The sequence below is a fragment of the Sciurus vulgaris genome (assembly GCF_902686455.1).
Source record: "Sciurus vulgaris genome assembly, chromosome: 5".
Classification (NCBI taxonomy): Eukaryota; Metazoa; Chordata; class Mammalia; order Rodentia; family Sciuridae; genus Sciurus; species Sciurus vulgaris.
The window spans coordinates 143,576,632-143,593,482 of record NC_136465.1 but is presented as its reverse complement, the minus strand read 5'-3'; the positions used below and the strand labels follow the sequence as shown (position 1 = coordinate 143,593,482).

General features: G+C 34.0%; 2 protein-coding genes across 11 annotated transcripts in view; both read right to left on the bottom strand.

The window, feature by feature from the left end:
* Positions 1-16,851, bottom strand: part of METTL25 (methyltransferase like 25) — a gene marked incomplete at its 5' end in the record, with an annotated part of 198,840 nt that overhangs the window by 111,797 nt on the left and 70,192 nt on the right. For all 10 annotated transcript variants that reach the window (XM_079143063.1, XM_079143065.1, XM_079143059.1 and 7 more), the window contains one exon: positions 9,715-9,808. In XM_079143063.1, the coding sequence (XP_078999189.1) occupies positions 9,715-9,808 (94 nt within the window). Of the gene's footprint in view, positions 1-9,714; positions 9,809-16,851 lie in introns of those variants that run through there.
* Positions 4,716-7,192, bottom strand: LOC306662868 (AP-5 complex subunit mu-1-like). The gene has a single exon (XM_079143069.1). The coding sequence runs from the start codon at positions 6,981-6,983 to the stop codon at positions 5,511-5,513; it is 1,473 nt and encodes a 490-aa protein (XP_078999195.1). The 5' UTR covers positions 6,984-7,192; the 3' UTR covers positions 4,716-5,510.

Below are 16,851 nucleotides of genomic sequence, written 5' to 3'. Positions count from 1 at the left end.
AAGCATGGAGTGCTCCCATAGACCCTGCCTGTGCACATAAGAGTCTCCTCTATTTCCAGCATCACCCACTAGAGTGATATGTTTTTTATAGTTGATGAAACTACACTGACACATCATTACACCCAAAGAGTATAGTTCATATTAGGATTCACTCTTGCCAGTATACATTGTGTGGGACTGGATAAATGTATAACAACATGTACCCACCATTATACCATAATACAGAGTATATCATTGCCCTAAAGTCTGTCTTCCTACCTCCATTCCTGGAAACCACTTAACTTTTTACTTTCTCCCTAGTTTTAACATTTCCAGAATGTCACATTGTTGTAATAATATTGTACATTGCCTTTTCATATTGGCTACTATCACCGAGTAACATACATTTCAGTTTCCTCCATGCTGTCTCAATGTTTTGCAGATAATTTCTTTTTAGTGTTTGAAGATATTCACCGTATGGTTGTAGCAGTTTACTTATCTACTCACTTACAGAAGGACATCTTTGATGCTTTTAGTCAAAGTGTATAAATATTCAATACAGGAAATGGTGTAAAGGAGTTTTTAACTCCTTTAGGTGAATACTAAAGAGAGGAATTGTTTGTATAATAAAAATGTGTTTAGTTTTGTAACAAATCACCAAACTACCTTCCAGATTGGCTGTACCATTTTATATACTGATTGGCATGAATGAAAGTTCATGTTGGTCCACATTTTCAATGCATTATTGTTGCTAGTGTATTGGCTGCTATGGTTTGAACAAAGAGCCCAAAGGCTAATGGGTTGAAGGGTTGGTTCCTGGCTGATGGCTTTACTGGTAGGTGGTGGCAAGTTTAGGAGCTGGGGTCTGACTGGGGGAAGTAGGTCACTGGGGGCTTATCTTTGAAGGTTTATTGTGTCTCCTGGACGTTCCTCTATCTTTCTCTTGGCTGTCATGAGGTAAGCAGCTTTGTTCTGCCACGTGCTCCTTCACATGAAGTTCTGCCACATCATATTCCCATAGCAATGGAGTCAAGCAACCATGCACTGAAACCTTTGAAATCAAGAGCCAAAGTAAATCTTTCCTCCTTTGAGTTGATTTCTCAGGTATATTGTCATAGCAATGGAAAACTGACTGACACACTGCACACTGTAATAGGAATATAGTCATATCTCATTAATGGTTTAATCTGTATTTACATGACATATGATGGGGAGCATCTTTTCATATGCTTATGTTTTCTTTGGGGAGGTGTCTGTTAACATCTCCGCCTAGATTGTTTGCTTTCTTATTGTTGGTTTAACAGTTTTTCTTATATACTTTACAGTCTCTTATCAGGTGTGTCTTCTACTAATACTTTTTCCTATTCTGTGGCTTGTCTTTTCATTCCCTTGACAGAGTTTTTCAGAGAGCAGAAAATTGGATTTTCTTGTTATCTTCTAGAAATTTTATAGTTTTGTGCTTTTCATTTAGGTCTATGATTGTTTTTAAGTTTTGTTAAAGATGCAAGGATTGTGCCTACATTCATCTTTTACAAATGTATGTCCCATTGTTCAAACACATTGTTAAAATGACCATTTTGCTCCATTGTATTATTGTCTTTGCTTCTTTGTCAAAGCTTTCAATTCTGATCTTGATCTATTTAGGTATGGTTTCACCAATATTGAACTGTCTTGGTTATCGTAACTTTACAGCAAATCTTTGAAGTTACATAATAACTTAAGTACTTCCACTTTGTTCTTCTTTAAAACTGTGTTAGCTATTCTGGGTATTTTGCCTTTCCATATAAACTTCAGAATGGGTTTGTCAAGATTCATAAAAAAGCTTCTGGGATCTTGATTCAGATTGCATTCAATCTTTAGATCAAGTTGAGAAGAACTGACACATTGACAGTATTGAATTCTCCTATTCATGAACATGAAATGTCTTTCCATTTATTTCTTGCAGTAAGAGTTTTGTAGCTTGTCTTATATAGATTTTGTACATAATTTGTTAGCTTTGAATCTAAATATTTCATTTGGGGGGAGGGTGCAAATGTAAATGCTATTGTGTTTTTAAGTTCAAATTCCACTTGTTCATATCTGGTACATAGGAAAGTGGCTGATGTCTTACATATTATCTTTGTACCCTACAAACTTTCTTTAATTATTAGTTCAAAGAGTTGTTTTCATCAGTTCTTTTCAACATTTACTACACAGATGATCAGACCATAGTGATTGCTGACCAGTTTTCCTTCTCAATCTGTATACCTTCATTTCCTTGTCTTAGTACATTAGTTAGTACATATAGTATGCTGTTGAAAAGCAGTGTTACAAGAGAACATCCTTGCATCCTTGTTTATTTCTTCTTTTGTATGTGTGCTTCTTTTTATCTAATTTGTTCTAATTAGTTATACATAAGAATAGAATGCACTTTGACACATCATACATAAATGGAGTGTAACTTCTCATTCTTCTGGTTGTACATGATGTAGAGTTACGCTGGTCATGTAATCATATATGCACATAGGGTAATAATGACCAATCCATTCCACTATCATTCCTACCCCCAAACCCCTCCCCTCCCTTCGTTCCCCTCTGAATAATCCAAAGTACCTCTATTCTTCCCTAGCCCCCATCTGCATATCAGAGAAAATATTAGGCCTTTAGTTTTTTGGAATTGGCTTATTTAGTTTAGCATGATATTCTCCAGTTCCATCAATTTACTGGCAAATGCCATAATTTCATTCTTCTTTAAAGTTGAGTAGTATTACATTGTGCATATATACCACAATTTCTTAATCCATTCATCTGTTGTAAGGCACCTAGGTTGGCTCCACAGTTTAACTACTATGAATTGAGCTGCTGTAAACATAGATGTGGCTGCATCACTGTAATATGCTGATTCTAGGTCCTTTGGGTATAACTCAGTCAAATGGTGAGTTTCCAAGTTTTTTGAGGAATCTTCATACTGCTTTCCATAGTGGATGGACCAATTTGCAGCCCCACCAGTAACATGAGTATACCTTTTTCTCCACATTCTTTTATTTTTCGTTGCCTGTATTCTTGATAATTGTCATTCTGACTGGAGTGAGATAGAATCTTAAGAGAACTTTTATTTGCATTTCTCTAATTGCTAGAAATGTTGAACATTTTTTCATATATTTGTTGATCAATTATATTTCTTCTTCTGTGAAGTGTCTGTTCAGTTCCTTTGTCCATTTATTGATTGGGATTTTTTTTTTTTTAGAGTTCAGTTTTTTGAGTTCTTTAAAAATCCTGGAGATTAATGCTCTATTTGAGGTTCACGTAGTAAAAGGTTTCTCCCATTCGGTAGGTTCTCTCTTCACATTACTGATTGTTTCCTTTGCTGTGAAGAAGCTTTTTAGTTTGATTCCATTCCATTTATTGATTCTTGATTTTACTTCTTGCACTTTAGGAGTCTTGTTAAGGTCCTAAGCCAACATGGTGGGGATTTAGGCCTACCTTTTTTTCTATTAGGCGCAGGGTCTTTGTTCTAGTGCCCAAGTGTTTGATCCACTTCGAGTCAATTTTTGTGCAGTGTGAGAGATAGGGGTTTAATTTCATCTTGCTATATATGGATTTCCAGTTTTCCCAGCACCATTTGTTGAATAGGCTATCTTTTCTTCAATGTATGTTTTTGGCACCATTGTCCTATATGAGAAAACTGTATTTTTGTAGGTTTGTCTCTCTGTTTCCTATCCTGTGCCAATACCAAAATATTGTTTTTGTTACTATTGGTCTGGAGTATAACTTAGAGTCTGGTATTGTGATGCCTCCTGCTTCACTTTTCTTGCTAAGAACTGCTTTCGCTATTCCAGGTCTCTTATTTTTCCAAATGAATTTCATGATAGATTTTTCTAATTCTACGAAGAATGTCATTGAAATTTTAATAGTAATTGCATTAAATCTGTATAACACTTTTGGTAGTATGGTCATTTTGACAATTATGTCTATCCTAGAGCATGGGAGATCTTTCCATCTTCTAAGGTCTTCAATTTCTCTAGTGTTCTGTAGTTTTCATTGTAGAGATCTTTCACCTCTTTTGTTAGATTGACTCCCAAGTATTTTATTTTATTTTTTTGAGGCTACTGTGAATGGAGTAGTTTTCCTAATTTCTCTTTCAGTGAATTCATAACTCTTGTATAGGAACACATTTGATTTATGGGTGTTGTTTTATATCCTGCTACTTTGTTGAATTCATTCAACAAAGGAGCTTTTCGGTGGAATTTTTTGATCTTCTAAATAGAGAATCATGTTGTCAGCAAACAGTGATAGTTTGAGTTCTTCTTTTCCTGTTTGTATCTCTCTTTTTTTTTTTTTTTTCAGTTTTTACATAAATTTATTCATTAATAGATTTTAATTCAGTAAAACAAGGAAAGAACAATATTATATCTACATTTATCTTCAGAAATTGGCTGAAGACATTAAACAACTGCAAAACACTGTGTTCATCTTCTAAAGGTATCCCACCCATCTGTTTTTTTTTTTTTAATATGCCTATAGACTCTTAAGCAAAATGTTTTTGTGGCGATTAACAAACTTAATTAAAAATTAACTCTAGAACAGGGATTAATAGAATTATGCAGATTCTTCATTAGTCAATGGGATAGTTCTGATTAAGAACAGGTTACTATTTAAGCAATTTTCCTGTATCTCCACTGGCTGATTTTTCAGGAGATTTATAGTTGTTTCTATCTTGGTCACTGATCTTCTGTACCAGCACAATATACTGGGAGATTAGTACTTAGGTTTTTTTTTTTTTTTTTTTTTTTTACTGGGGATTGAACCCAAGGACATTCTACCACTGAGCTATATCACCATTCCTTTTTATTTTGAAACAGGGTCTCTTCAGATTGCCAAGAGGCCTCAAACTCATGATCCTCCCGCCTTGGTCCTCCAAGTTGTTGGGATTACAGGTGAGCCCCACCAACCCTGGCTTAGTACTTAGGTTTGAAAGAGCAAATAGTTATCTTGCATGCCAGCTACAAACCATTGGAATGGCTGCTTATAAAACTCTGCACTAAGAAGTCTGAGCTCTTACCCAGAAAAGCTCACAGTAGAAATAGGGCTGTATTGATTAGCAATGTCTGCTACAGGGGCAGGAGGGAACATATATGGCATACTAACCCAGGATGAGTCTAAAATAAGTCAGAGTGAATTACGAATTCTCTGTATTCTGAATCACAGTGACAGAAAATGAAAGGGTAACAAATACAGGAGGTATTAGACTGTATAATATTACATAACAGTAATACACACTATACATACAATATATAATTATATATTAATGCTACAATAAAGAACTTATGGAATATATAATAATGTTATATATGACATAACATTATTATGTTATGATATTCTTTCAAACTAATCAGATTAAAAACATTAAATATGAATATTTTATAATTAAAATCATTCAGAGATTTTTTTTCACTCACAGGTTATATGAATACACAATGAAAATAAAAACCTACGATTTCATTTATGCTATGTTACTATTGTATGAATTCCATTTAAATATGAAAAGAAAATCATGGTAATAATGATCCATATGTTACTGGAGCAGGGGCTTTAGAATTCCAGATGTAATAATCAGAAGATACTAGTTTCCGGTGTGCACTTATTTTTGGTTTTCCTGATGCGAAAACTTGAACTGAATGGTGATCCACATAACATCCAGTAAGTGTGTAATCTAAGATGCTAAAATGAAGCTTCACATATGCTGTATCTCCAATACAAATCTGGTCAAATGGCTGCTCGTCATGGCTCTTGGCTCCAAAAGTTACAGTTCCAGAAAGACTAATTTCCATTGATTTGGGGAACTTCTGGCCAATAATCCAGATCAGTAAGCTTTTCTCTCGAAATACTTCAAGTTGGCTAAAACTAACTTTGTATTCCAATTGTGTAATTGGACCTCTATTGTAAAAAGGTATATGAGCTTCACAGAATTCAAAATTATTTTTCACACTTTCATGGAGTTTTAAATTAACTTTTATTTTTAGTTGTACTTCTTCTTCTTTCATTTGATAAGAACCCAAAATTGGTGGGACAGGTACCTGGGAAGTATAGTAGCATAAACTGAATGACTCTAAGGGCGGAGTGAATGGAAATTTATAAGGCCCACTAAATGCAGAATCATCCACTCCATCAATGCTGCCAGAAGTCAGAATGGCAGAATCAAGAGAAGTCACACAAGGATGAACTAGAATATCTTGAAGTGGAGATCCATTGGTGGGGAGGCTCAAGCTGATGGTGACGTTTGGCATGATTCCTTCTAAATCACACTTGCAAGTGACTGCTCCAACAACTTGCCATGTATCTGCTATATCCTGTTTATAATATTGCATGGATTTTACCTTTTCAGTGATAGAAATAGACACCTGTGGTTTTCCTTTGTATGTTCCAGCTTTCCAAGCTGGCTGTTTTTGTGGCTGAGATACAGAAGCAAAATTATTATTATCCACTGAATTCTGTAAGTTGGCATTTAATAAAGTACCAAATGGACAAGCCTGTAGAAGCAAGTTAGGCAATTGGCTCAATTTTGTATTCAGTTCAGTGTCATTTTTTTGACTAGAGTAAAGAAAATCTTGTATCCCAAAAAGAAGTTCCAAGCCTTGTGAAATTCCACTAATGCTAATTAATGATGGACGAGGGGAGTGAGTTTGTTCGACGAGTGGAACACTAGCATATACCATGCCATTCTTCAGAAAAGCAACTACTGGCCAGAGTTCTTCATTTCCTACTGAAAGTCCATAGATGGATGTTTTATTGATGTGTGTACAACTATCACGACACTCCATGAAGTCCTTATCATCATCCAGTAATCTAAGTTCAAAGAATAGTGCTTTAAGAAAGGGACCATCTTCGGGAATAGGCACGTAACTTGCTCCACTGAATACTTTGGCTCTGTTTTCAACAGTTGGATAACGTCTGGAGAATCTCACGGTGCCACAAAGCGGAGTTCCTGGTTCGTGGCGTATAAGCCACACTGCCCGCTGGGCCATGGTAAGCCACTAAGGCATCAGCTCATCTCAGAATCAAAGTCGCCACCGAGCAACAGCGCAGACCGGCTTTCTCCGCAGGACTCTTAACGGAAGTCCTGAGATTGGCCCTGCGCTACACACGAGCTCACTAGAGAAGCTGCCTCCTTCAACTGAGGAGAATAAAACCTCTGAGTCTATCCTGGTCAAATCACACCATAAAGAGTGCTAAGAATCTTCCTGTTTGTATCTCTTTAATTTCTTTCATCTAATTGCTCTGGCTAGAGTTTCAAGGAATAAAAGTGGTGAATAAAAGTGGTAAAAGAGGGCATTCTTGTTTTGTTGCAGTTCTTAGGGGGAATGTTTTTATTTTTCTCTCCATTTAAAATGATGTTGGCCTTGAGTTTAGTGTATATAGCTTTTACAATGTTGAGGTATGCTGTTCCTAGTTTTTTTTTAGTGATTTGAACATGAAGGGGTGCTGTATTTTGTCCAATGCTTTTTCTGCATATACTGAGGTAATCCTATGATTCTTGTCTTTAAGTCTATTGATGTGATGGATTACTGATTTATTGATTTCTGTATCTTGAATCATATGGCCATAGCAATGGAGCCAAGCAACCATGCACTGAAATCTTTGAAATCAGTCATTTGTGTTTATTTCTAGTTTTTAATTTGACTTAGTTTCTCCTTTGGTTGACTTCCTTTAGTGTAGTTCCTCCCTGCCCCTGCCTTTTTTTCATTTCATCTTCATAGAATGTTTTATTAAGAATGTTCTATAGTGCAGGCTTTCTAGTTGCAAATTCTTTTAACTTTTGTTCATTATGGAAGTGTTTTATTTCATCTTCAAATCTGAAGCTTAATTTTGTTGGATATAGAATTCTTGGTTGGCATCCATTTTTTTTCAGATCTTGATATATGATATTCCAGGACTTTGTTTCTGATCTTTTGGGAAAAGCTTTGAGCTTCTCACATTAAATAATACTGTGGGTAGGAGTTCTGTAGATACTCTCTATCAAGTGAGAAAGTTCCCAAGTATCCAGTGAGTTTTTAATCACAAATAGGTGCTTGGTTTAGTCAAAGGTTTTCATGTCTGTTGATAAGATCATGTGGTTTTTCTTTTTTATTCGTTTGATTAGATGGATTATATTAATTGGATATTTCAGTGCTGAACTGGGCTTGTATACCTCAGACAGATTCCATTTAAAAACTATGGCTTATTTTAACATTTCTTTGGCATGTGGTTTGTTTGCTTAGTTATTAGTTATTTCAGTACTGAGGACTGAATGCTGAGCTACAACCCCAAACCTTTTTTTTTTAATTTTGAGATAGGCTGGCCATAATTTGTAATTCTCCTGCCCTTGGCTCCTGATTCACTGGGATTATAGGCATATGCCACTAGGCCTTATTGTTGGTACATCTATTGGTAATGAATTATTTCAATTTTGTCTAAGAAAGTATTTCTCCTTCATTTTTGAATAACTGTTTCACAGGATAAAGAATTCTATGTTTGTGTGTTTTATCTTTCAACATTTAAAATATTTCACTTTATATTTTTATTGCTTGCATGGCTTCTGGGGAGAATTTGGAAGTAATCATTATCTTTGCTCCTATACTGGTTAGGTGTTTTTCTACTCTGGTTTCTTTTAATATTTTTTTTTTTCCTTTAATTTTCTGTAGTTTGATAATATCTGCCTAGATGTAGATGTTTTGGTATTTTCCTGCTTTAGTGTTCTCTTGACAATTTTGGATTTTACAGGAGAAGAAACTGATTATTATTATTCCAACTGCTTTAATTCATAAAGCAAATAGGTACTACATGGATAATTGACAAAATAAATAAATTTTGATATAACAATTTTATTTTTTGTGTAACTTTTTTCTTGCAATAGAACAATATCATTCTTTTAACCACCTGCATGATTCTTCGCTTCAATTTGTACTCAATTCAAAATACAATGATCCAAGTTCAACTGAATATTTTGTTATTGATTCATTTGAAATACATTCAGTTTATTATGTTCTCAGAACATTTATTACTATCAGGCAACCAGCTTACCTTTTGTCTTTAACAGTGTTAACAATTATTAGCTTGGAACTCCAGTTATGGTACTTTCTAAAATTCTTCCATTTAAAATCTTTCTAAGCTTAATATTTTAGGTTTAAATTTGTTACTTTGGGTGTAGGTGTGGCAGTACACACCTACAATCCCAGCGACTTGGGAGGCTAAAGTAGGAGGATTCCAAGTCTGAAGCTAGCTTCAGCAAGCCCTAAGCTTAGTAAGACCTAAGCAACTTAGTGAGACCCCTGTCTCAAAATAAAGAATAAAATGGGGTGGGGAAATAGCTCAGTGGTAAAGTGCCCATAGATTCAATTCCCAGTACCAAAAAACAAAACTTTGTTATAAAGGTTCTCAGTAAGCATATTTAAAACTATTCTCTTTTGCTTTACTTCTAATTTCATTTGTACTGTTGTCTTATTTTTCAACTCTATTCTGATTTGTTAATAGGTACATGTTTTACTCAATAAACCTAAACAATTTAACTTTCTGGAGTATATAATCACAGACTATAGTGATAGGACTGTGAACTGTAATCAAAAAAGCAGAAGTTTGGCTTCATTATAATTTAGACTTTTTTCTTTTTTATAAATGGGAGAAAAAAATAGAAGACAAATTATTTTGTATTATCTCTATTCACTACTCCACAAAAGTTTTGTGTTCTCTTGTGAAAATAACAGGCAATCATATACTGACCTTGGACTCATCTAATCCAAGCTTCTTTAGAGACTTTCTTACATAATCCAGAAAAGAAGAACATTTGGAATAAATTTTACCAACATGCTGATTGCTGCAAAACAAAATTGAGTAATTTTTTAGTTTTTCCAATTTAAATTATAAATGGTTTTAAATTCAGACATGACATGTTTAAAAATATCTTCTGTGTACACAACACAAGATCCAGATGTGATCAAAATCTATTAATATTTTGGTAAACATTTTCATGATTTGCTTCAGAGAATTTTTACAACATACAGCAATGGAAGATAATATGAAGGTAATGCTATGAGAAAGAAGTTTCAAACTTATATTAAAAATTTAGCCTCATTTTTAAAGGGAACTAATAGGTCTTTCAGATGTTTCCACTGTGTTACAGAATACATTTTGGTTTTACTGGCTTAACATTACAGTGCATATTTCACTGCAACACCTGCTAATGGTGGCAGTAATTCAACAGTTATGTGGAGAACTTCTTCAATGCCAACCAGTGATCAAGCACCATATGCTGAGTTGGGTCTGACTTGATATAATTTGTACTTTGTGTATTTGCATTATAAACAAAGTATCATGAAAGGGTTTCAACTTAAATAATACAACTTAGACTATTACATCTAACGATATGGGTTGCAGTTCTGGTGTTAATGTGAAAATTGAAGATAAAAGTCCACCACCTAGAAGTTATCAAAAACAATGAATAAATCTTCATTTACTCCTGGCAGAATAAATATAAGCCTTATGACTAATAACATAATACATTCTACTAGTTCGTTCTTTGAAATATATCTCAAGCAAGGCATGATGGTGCATGCTCTAATCCCTGGACTTGGAAGGCTGAGGCAGGCGGAATCCAAGTTGGAGACCAGCCTCAGCAACTTAGTGAGGCCCAAAGATGTGGCTTAGGGATTAAGTTCCCCTGGGTTCAATCTCCATAGAGAGAGAGAGAGAGAGAAAGAGAGAGAGAGAGAGAGAGAGATCTCAAATATATTCCTTAAGTTCCATTTCAAGATGACTGCCTCAATTCGAATCACTTCTGTCTTGATTATTACAACTAGTTCTAGTTTGGGCCTCTGACTAAAGTCTTCCTCCTTCATTTCTGCCTATATTATTTTCTCAGAAGCAACATTTTTGGAAGAACATTTTTATTTTGCCACTTCCCTGCTTCAAAAGCTTTCAATAATTATTTCTTGTTACAAATTTGAAAATCCTTAATTTAGCCATCTTGGCCCAATATATAACCACATTTTCCCATTCTCTCATATTCCACTACATTCCAGAATTTAATTTTCTCTCCTCAGATGAGTATACTCATTGATTCCAAATGCCCTCCACATTTCTGCCTTGATGTGTTTGATGATGCAGTCACCTCTTAATGAATTACGAGGTTCTTTACTCTTCAGCTTAGTTGAACTAGAGTCATACTTAATGACAAAGCTTACGTTTACATGTTCTTTTTGTACAGTGACTGATAATAATCTTTTCTTGTTTTGAATTTCTATCAACCTTATTAGTCTTCTGTTCATTTCTTATTTTACCACTGCCATGAATAAAGTCATCTGAACAGGTATGGTTTCCCAGGATGTAGAAACTATACATTTCTGTGTCAATCTCAGATTCCACACATAATTATATCTTTTATATATAATAGGTATCATATAATAGGTATGTACATCTTATGTGTCATAGAATAGTAAATAGATTATATAGCCAGAAAAAGATTTCATTTAATGTTTACTTCTTGCCGCTCACATTAAAAAAGTTTTTATGCTTTCATTTCTTTTTTAATCTAAAAGGACAACCAATTAAGTCTTTCCCATGAGTCCATGATTCCAGTTCTTATATTATTCACTGCTGCCTTATGGAGTACGTCAAGAGAGAAAGTATAGCACAGAGGATAAGAATGCGGCTTGATCTTGCTGATAAGCAGATGATGATACATGATGCGGGGTGGGAGGGAGGCAAGAATGGAGGAAGGAGGGACTTTATAGAGGGAAAAGGGGTGGGAGGGATGGGGGAAGGAAAAATAACAGAATGAATCAAACATCATTACCCTATGTAAATGTATGATTACACAAATGGTACGCCTCTACTTCATGTACAACTGGAGAAACAAGTTGTACCCCATTTGTTTACAATTAAAAAAATAAAGAATGTGGTTTGGCTTCCACTAAGACTAGTTCTATCATCTCTTAGTTCTCTTATTATCAAAATGAGACATCAATGGCACTTACTTTGTCGAGTCACTGTAAACTAGATAACACATGTAAAGTGCTCAGAATAGAGACATGATGTGAACTGTTACCATCATTATCGTTGTTTTTATCATTACCGGAATTATAGTCTAGATTTTTTTTTATATTAGTATTAAAAAAAAAAACAGAATAAGATGTTCACATCTGAAGAAAAAATGTAAGTATAGGTGGTAGTGATCTGTGTTCTGGGTTTTTGTATTTCAGGTCACTTGAAAATAAAACCATTTTGTACTTTAATTTGCCCTTCTCTTTTCCTTTTCAGAATATACTACCTTTTACTATTAAGGAAAAACAGCATGATTATCCTCAGATTTCTTTAATTCATTAAGTAATAATTTTCTACATAAAATTGTTTCTTGAAATCCTTTATTCATCTTATACTATTATCTCTTTTCAGCAACAACAGGAAGAAAAAAAATATCACCCACACGGAACTACACAGGTTATTCATTCAGGTCACTTTTCCTCTTTTAATTCTTCAAGAGCTACCCATACATCTTAAGGTGTAAATCCTTAACAGAGTATATAAGTCTTATATGTTCTGGTTTGACCTTTCCAAGATTATTTTGTAATACTACCTCCTCAGCAACTCTGGCATTCTTTGTTTCTTGAACACACTATGCTTTTAGCTATAAACACTATCTTGGAACATTTCACTCTCAATATTTTTGCCTCAGGAACCCTACACTCCATTCAGATTCTATCTCAAATGTTGATTCCTTAGGGTAGCCTTCTCTGGCACTCCAGATGAAGGTCCTGATATAGAATACATTTCCTTCGCACATTTCTTGTTTTTCTCATTTTCTATCCCCTGACATTTTAAGCCAGTGGACGTTCCAAATGGGGTGAATATTTTCCAATGAGAAAACAGAATATTAGTTTTTATTTCATTTTTTACCCATTTTTAATTTCCATTTTTGAGTTTATTGGAAAATCTATACCATAGTGTGAATAGACATAGCTGTATCATCTGCATATCACTTACAAGTAATTAAATATTTTTATGTGCATCTTAAAAAGGTTGACAAAGGTGCAATATTCAAAAATATGTTTGAGATCACTACTCTAAGCACTAGAGAGCATTTTCTACCTGTTTTGCTCATGTCTATATTCACAGTGCCTAGCATTGTGCTGCACACATAACAGGATCTCAATAAAGGGATTAAATAATTAAATAGACAATCTCTCAGCTTATAGAGACAAGCATATCTTGTTACATAGTATAGGGAATGCATTAATTTACTAGGTGGGCCTATTTATTGCATACACTAAATACAAATAAGTTTAATCTAAAATACACAGAACTACTGAGTAAATATGTAAAGTGCAAAATAAACAGTACTCACAGCAGCAGTTAATGTTTACTATGTGCCAATGTTTCTTAAATCATTTGCTGCATTTACACATTTAATTCATACAACAACTCCATGTAGTTAAGATCTCATTACTAGTCCCATTCTAAAGTACAGATAGGTTATGCAAAATACCCAATGTCTGTCTTCAGAATCTGGGATATTAACTACTAGTCAATACTATCTCCAGTATAGTATGGATAGGACTCACATTCAATATTGTGAACTGATGATAACCAATGGCCACCTCAATATTTAGGTAAACAGCCACAGGCCTATTTCATGACAGCCCACCACAGTAAGTGTGTATTTGTTTTTTTTTTACAGAAAAGCTGTGTAGACTTTCCTGCTGTCCTTAAGAAAAAGTTTTAGTACATTTGTTCGACAATGATATAACTGTAATTTAAACAATGGTAAATAATTCTAATAATTAAAAAAAATGATATGAGAAGAAAAGGGAATGAACATGTGGTTAGAAGGGACTTACTCTTTCCAAGTCATTGCCAGATTTATTACCCAAACTGTTCAGGATTCATGGTCAGTCAGAAATACTTGAATTCCAAATGGTACTCATGCTAATTAGGTCAGTTGTTCATTTATTTTAAAAACATTTATTGAAATATTGTATATGCATGGTAGTAGAATGGGTTAGCACAGGCTTTAAACCCAACACTGAAATGGGTTTGTAGCTTCACTCTACCATTTATTAAACACTTAGCCTTTCTTTGCTTCTCTCTCTTTTTTTTTTTCTCGGTGCTGGGGACTGAACCCAGGGGCCTTGTGCTTGCAAGGCAAGCATTCTACCCACTGAGCTATATCCCCAGCCCCTGCTTCTCTCTTTAATCACTGGAAAAGTGCTGTTAAATCTATCTCATAAGGCTGAAGACAAATTATTCTATGTAGTATGCTTGACTCAATGTCTGACAAACAATTAATGACAGGTTTTTTTTTTTTTGTTATTATGCTGGGCTCTAAGGGTTGAACCATTCATTTTATAAAAATAAAGATTTTATAAAAAATTTTTCATTTTATAAAAATGAAGATTTTTTTTCAAAGTTTATTAAAGACGACAGGTGAGTCAGGCATTGTGGTGCACACCTGTAATCCCAGCAGCTGGGGAGGTTGAGACAGGAGATCATGAGTTCAAAGCCAGTCTCGGCAAAAGTGAGGCATAAGCAACTCAGTGAGAACCTGTCTCTAAAAAAATACAAAATATGGCTGGGGATGTGGCTCAGTGGTTGAGTGCCCAAGTTCAATCTGGTTCTCCTGCCCTCATCCTCATCCCCCAAAAAGAAGACAGGTGAACAAATACTATCATATGATAGGATAAACATATGGTGGTAGAGCTACTCAAAGACTGCAGAGGACAGCATAAAGCAGACAGTGACTTCATTATCTGGAAATGACTAAGTTTCAAAAAGTCTATGTTTCCAACAGTATTGTGAATATTAATATTAACACAATAAATTAACATACTAAAATGAGACTAAAGCACAAAACTAGAGGGTACAACAATTTGTTTAAAAATTGTGTTTCTTAAGGGCTACAAGGAAGTGTTTTAACAGATTACAATTTTAAATAAAATGAGTGTAATATGTAATAAATTCTTTTCCTAAAGTCTATAAAATTCGTGTGTATGAGACTATTTGAAAATAGTTCTACTGCTAAAGAAGTCTGAAAAAAATTTATCTTATTGATTTGATGGGAAAAGTGAGAAGCACCCTTTTAAATCCTAATAAATGAGACATTATCCTTTTTTTACAACTATAAATGAGTAGATCACATTCTATATCATAAATTCTTTCTGCAATTATTTTATTTTTAAAATTTGTTCTAATTAGTTGACATGACAGTAGAATGCATTTATACATTTTGATAGATCATATATAAATGAAGTGTAATTTCTCATTTTTCTGATTACACATATTGTAGAAACATATCTGTCATGCAGTCATACATGTACATGAGGTAACATGTTTCACTCTATCATTCGTACTCCCATGCCCCTTTGATTGCATTATAAGACACCCAGACATTAGAGAATAGTGCCATGTCCTGAAAAACTAACTTTTAACTTCAAAAGGTTCTAAAAATCTGATATATTGTACTTAATAAGGTATATGATTTAATGGATATATATTATAATTTCATTAGTTAATAAGAGAAAATGGGGCAGGCCCAAGAACCTCATAACTCAATATGTGGAAAGAGATTATTCACAAATGGAATATAGGACGTTATCTTTACTTTAATGTCAGTCTTATTTTGGTGAGAGCTTGCTATAAAAAACTGTATTCTTTTGAATTTTAGAAGAGTATTATTTAGGACATCAGGGTCTTCTAAGGTGCCTTAGGAACATAAGTCTAAAAATTAAGTGACCTTTTTTTCATTATGTAACACTATAGAATCTGCCTTTTGATATCACAGACTCACTGCTGTCTGAATTTATGTTGAAGTGCTTGAAGACAAATAGAAATCCTTCTGTATGTTAGTAAATATCAATGTATTGATAAAAGTTTTGTTTACTTTTAGTACAAATATGCAGTGTCCACTTATACAATTCAATAGGTTAAGTGTCATGATTTAAAGTAGGATCTTCATATGAGTGCATGAGAGAGGTCTGTAAAGAATTTTAAAGGGGTACACTGTTGGCTATGGTTTTAAAGAAATCAATTTCCAGACTCTACTTTCTTAAACCCATTTTCCTAGAACAAATCCATCTGAGAAGGTGCCTGTGGTCTAAATTTTATTTTCTATGTCTCTTTATAAATAGCCCTTCTCCTACTGTAGCTTGAGAGATGAAAGGCACAGCTCTCCCTCATTTTTCTATGCTGATTTATCCTAAGGTGTAAGAGCCTCTGAAGCATCAAAGAAATAAAATAATTCCTTTACTACAAGTATTGTAAAGGCCACTCCCAACAATTTCATCAAGAGATGCATTCTAACAAAGTTTTACTCTTCATGTTTAATAACTTGAAATAAAAATAAAATTTATTTACATAGTAATAGTTTAATCCACCCAGAAGAAAAATTTAAAACAATTTAAAGTCTTATGGAAATAGGAAATTCTGTCACTAAATGGACATGATATAAAGATTGTAAAAGGAAAACAAAGACCAGTCACCAAAGAGAATGAATGTGGTATTGTGTTCCCAGGATTTAAAGCATGCCTGAGTTTAATACAGTTAACAGAAAATACTAACATTTAAAAAATTCTTATTTCACAAGACTCCTCCCTAGTGTTTGACTACTCACAAAAGAATCATAAGAGCTCCATTTTGTTATTTCCTTTGATGTGATAGGCAAATGATTTAAATTCCAAAGAAGATCCTTGGAGGAGTCACAATAATTATTTTTCAGTGTACTCCACAAAACAGTGTTACCAAATATTATGTATGTGTATAGTTTGGGAGAAGAAAGGTTGTATTAACAAATAAACACTGGTTTCAACAAAGATAACTGATTTATTTTTAAAAATAATCACTTGTGTTTCAAGTATTATTTAAAGCATT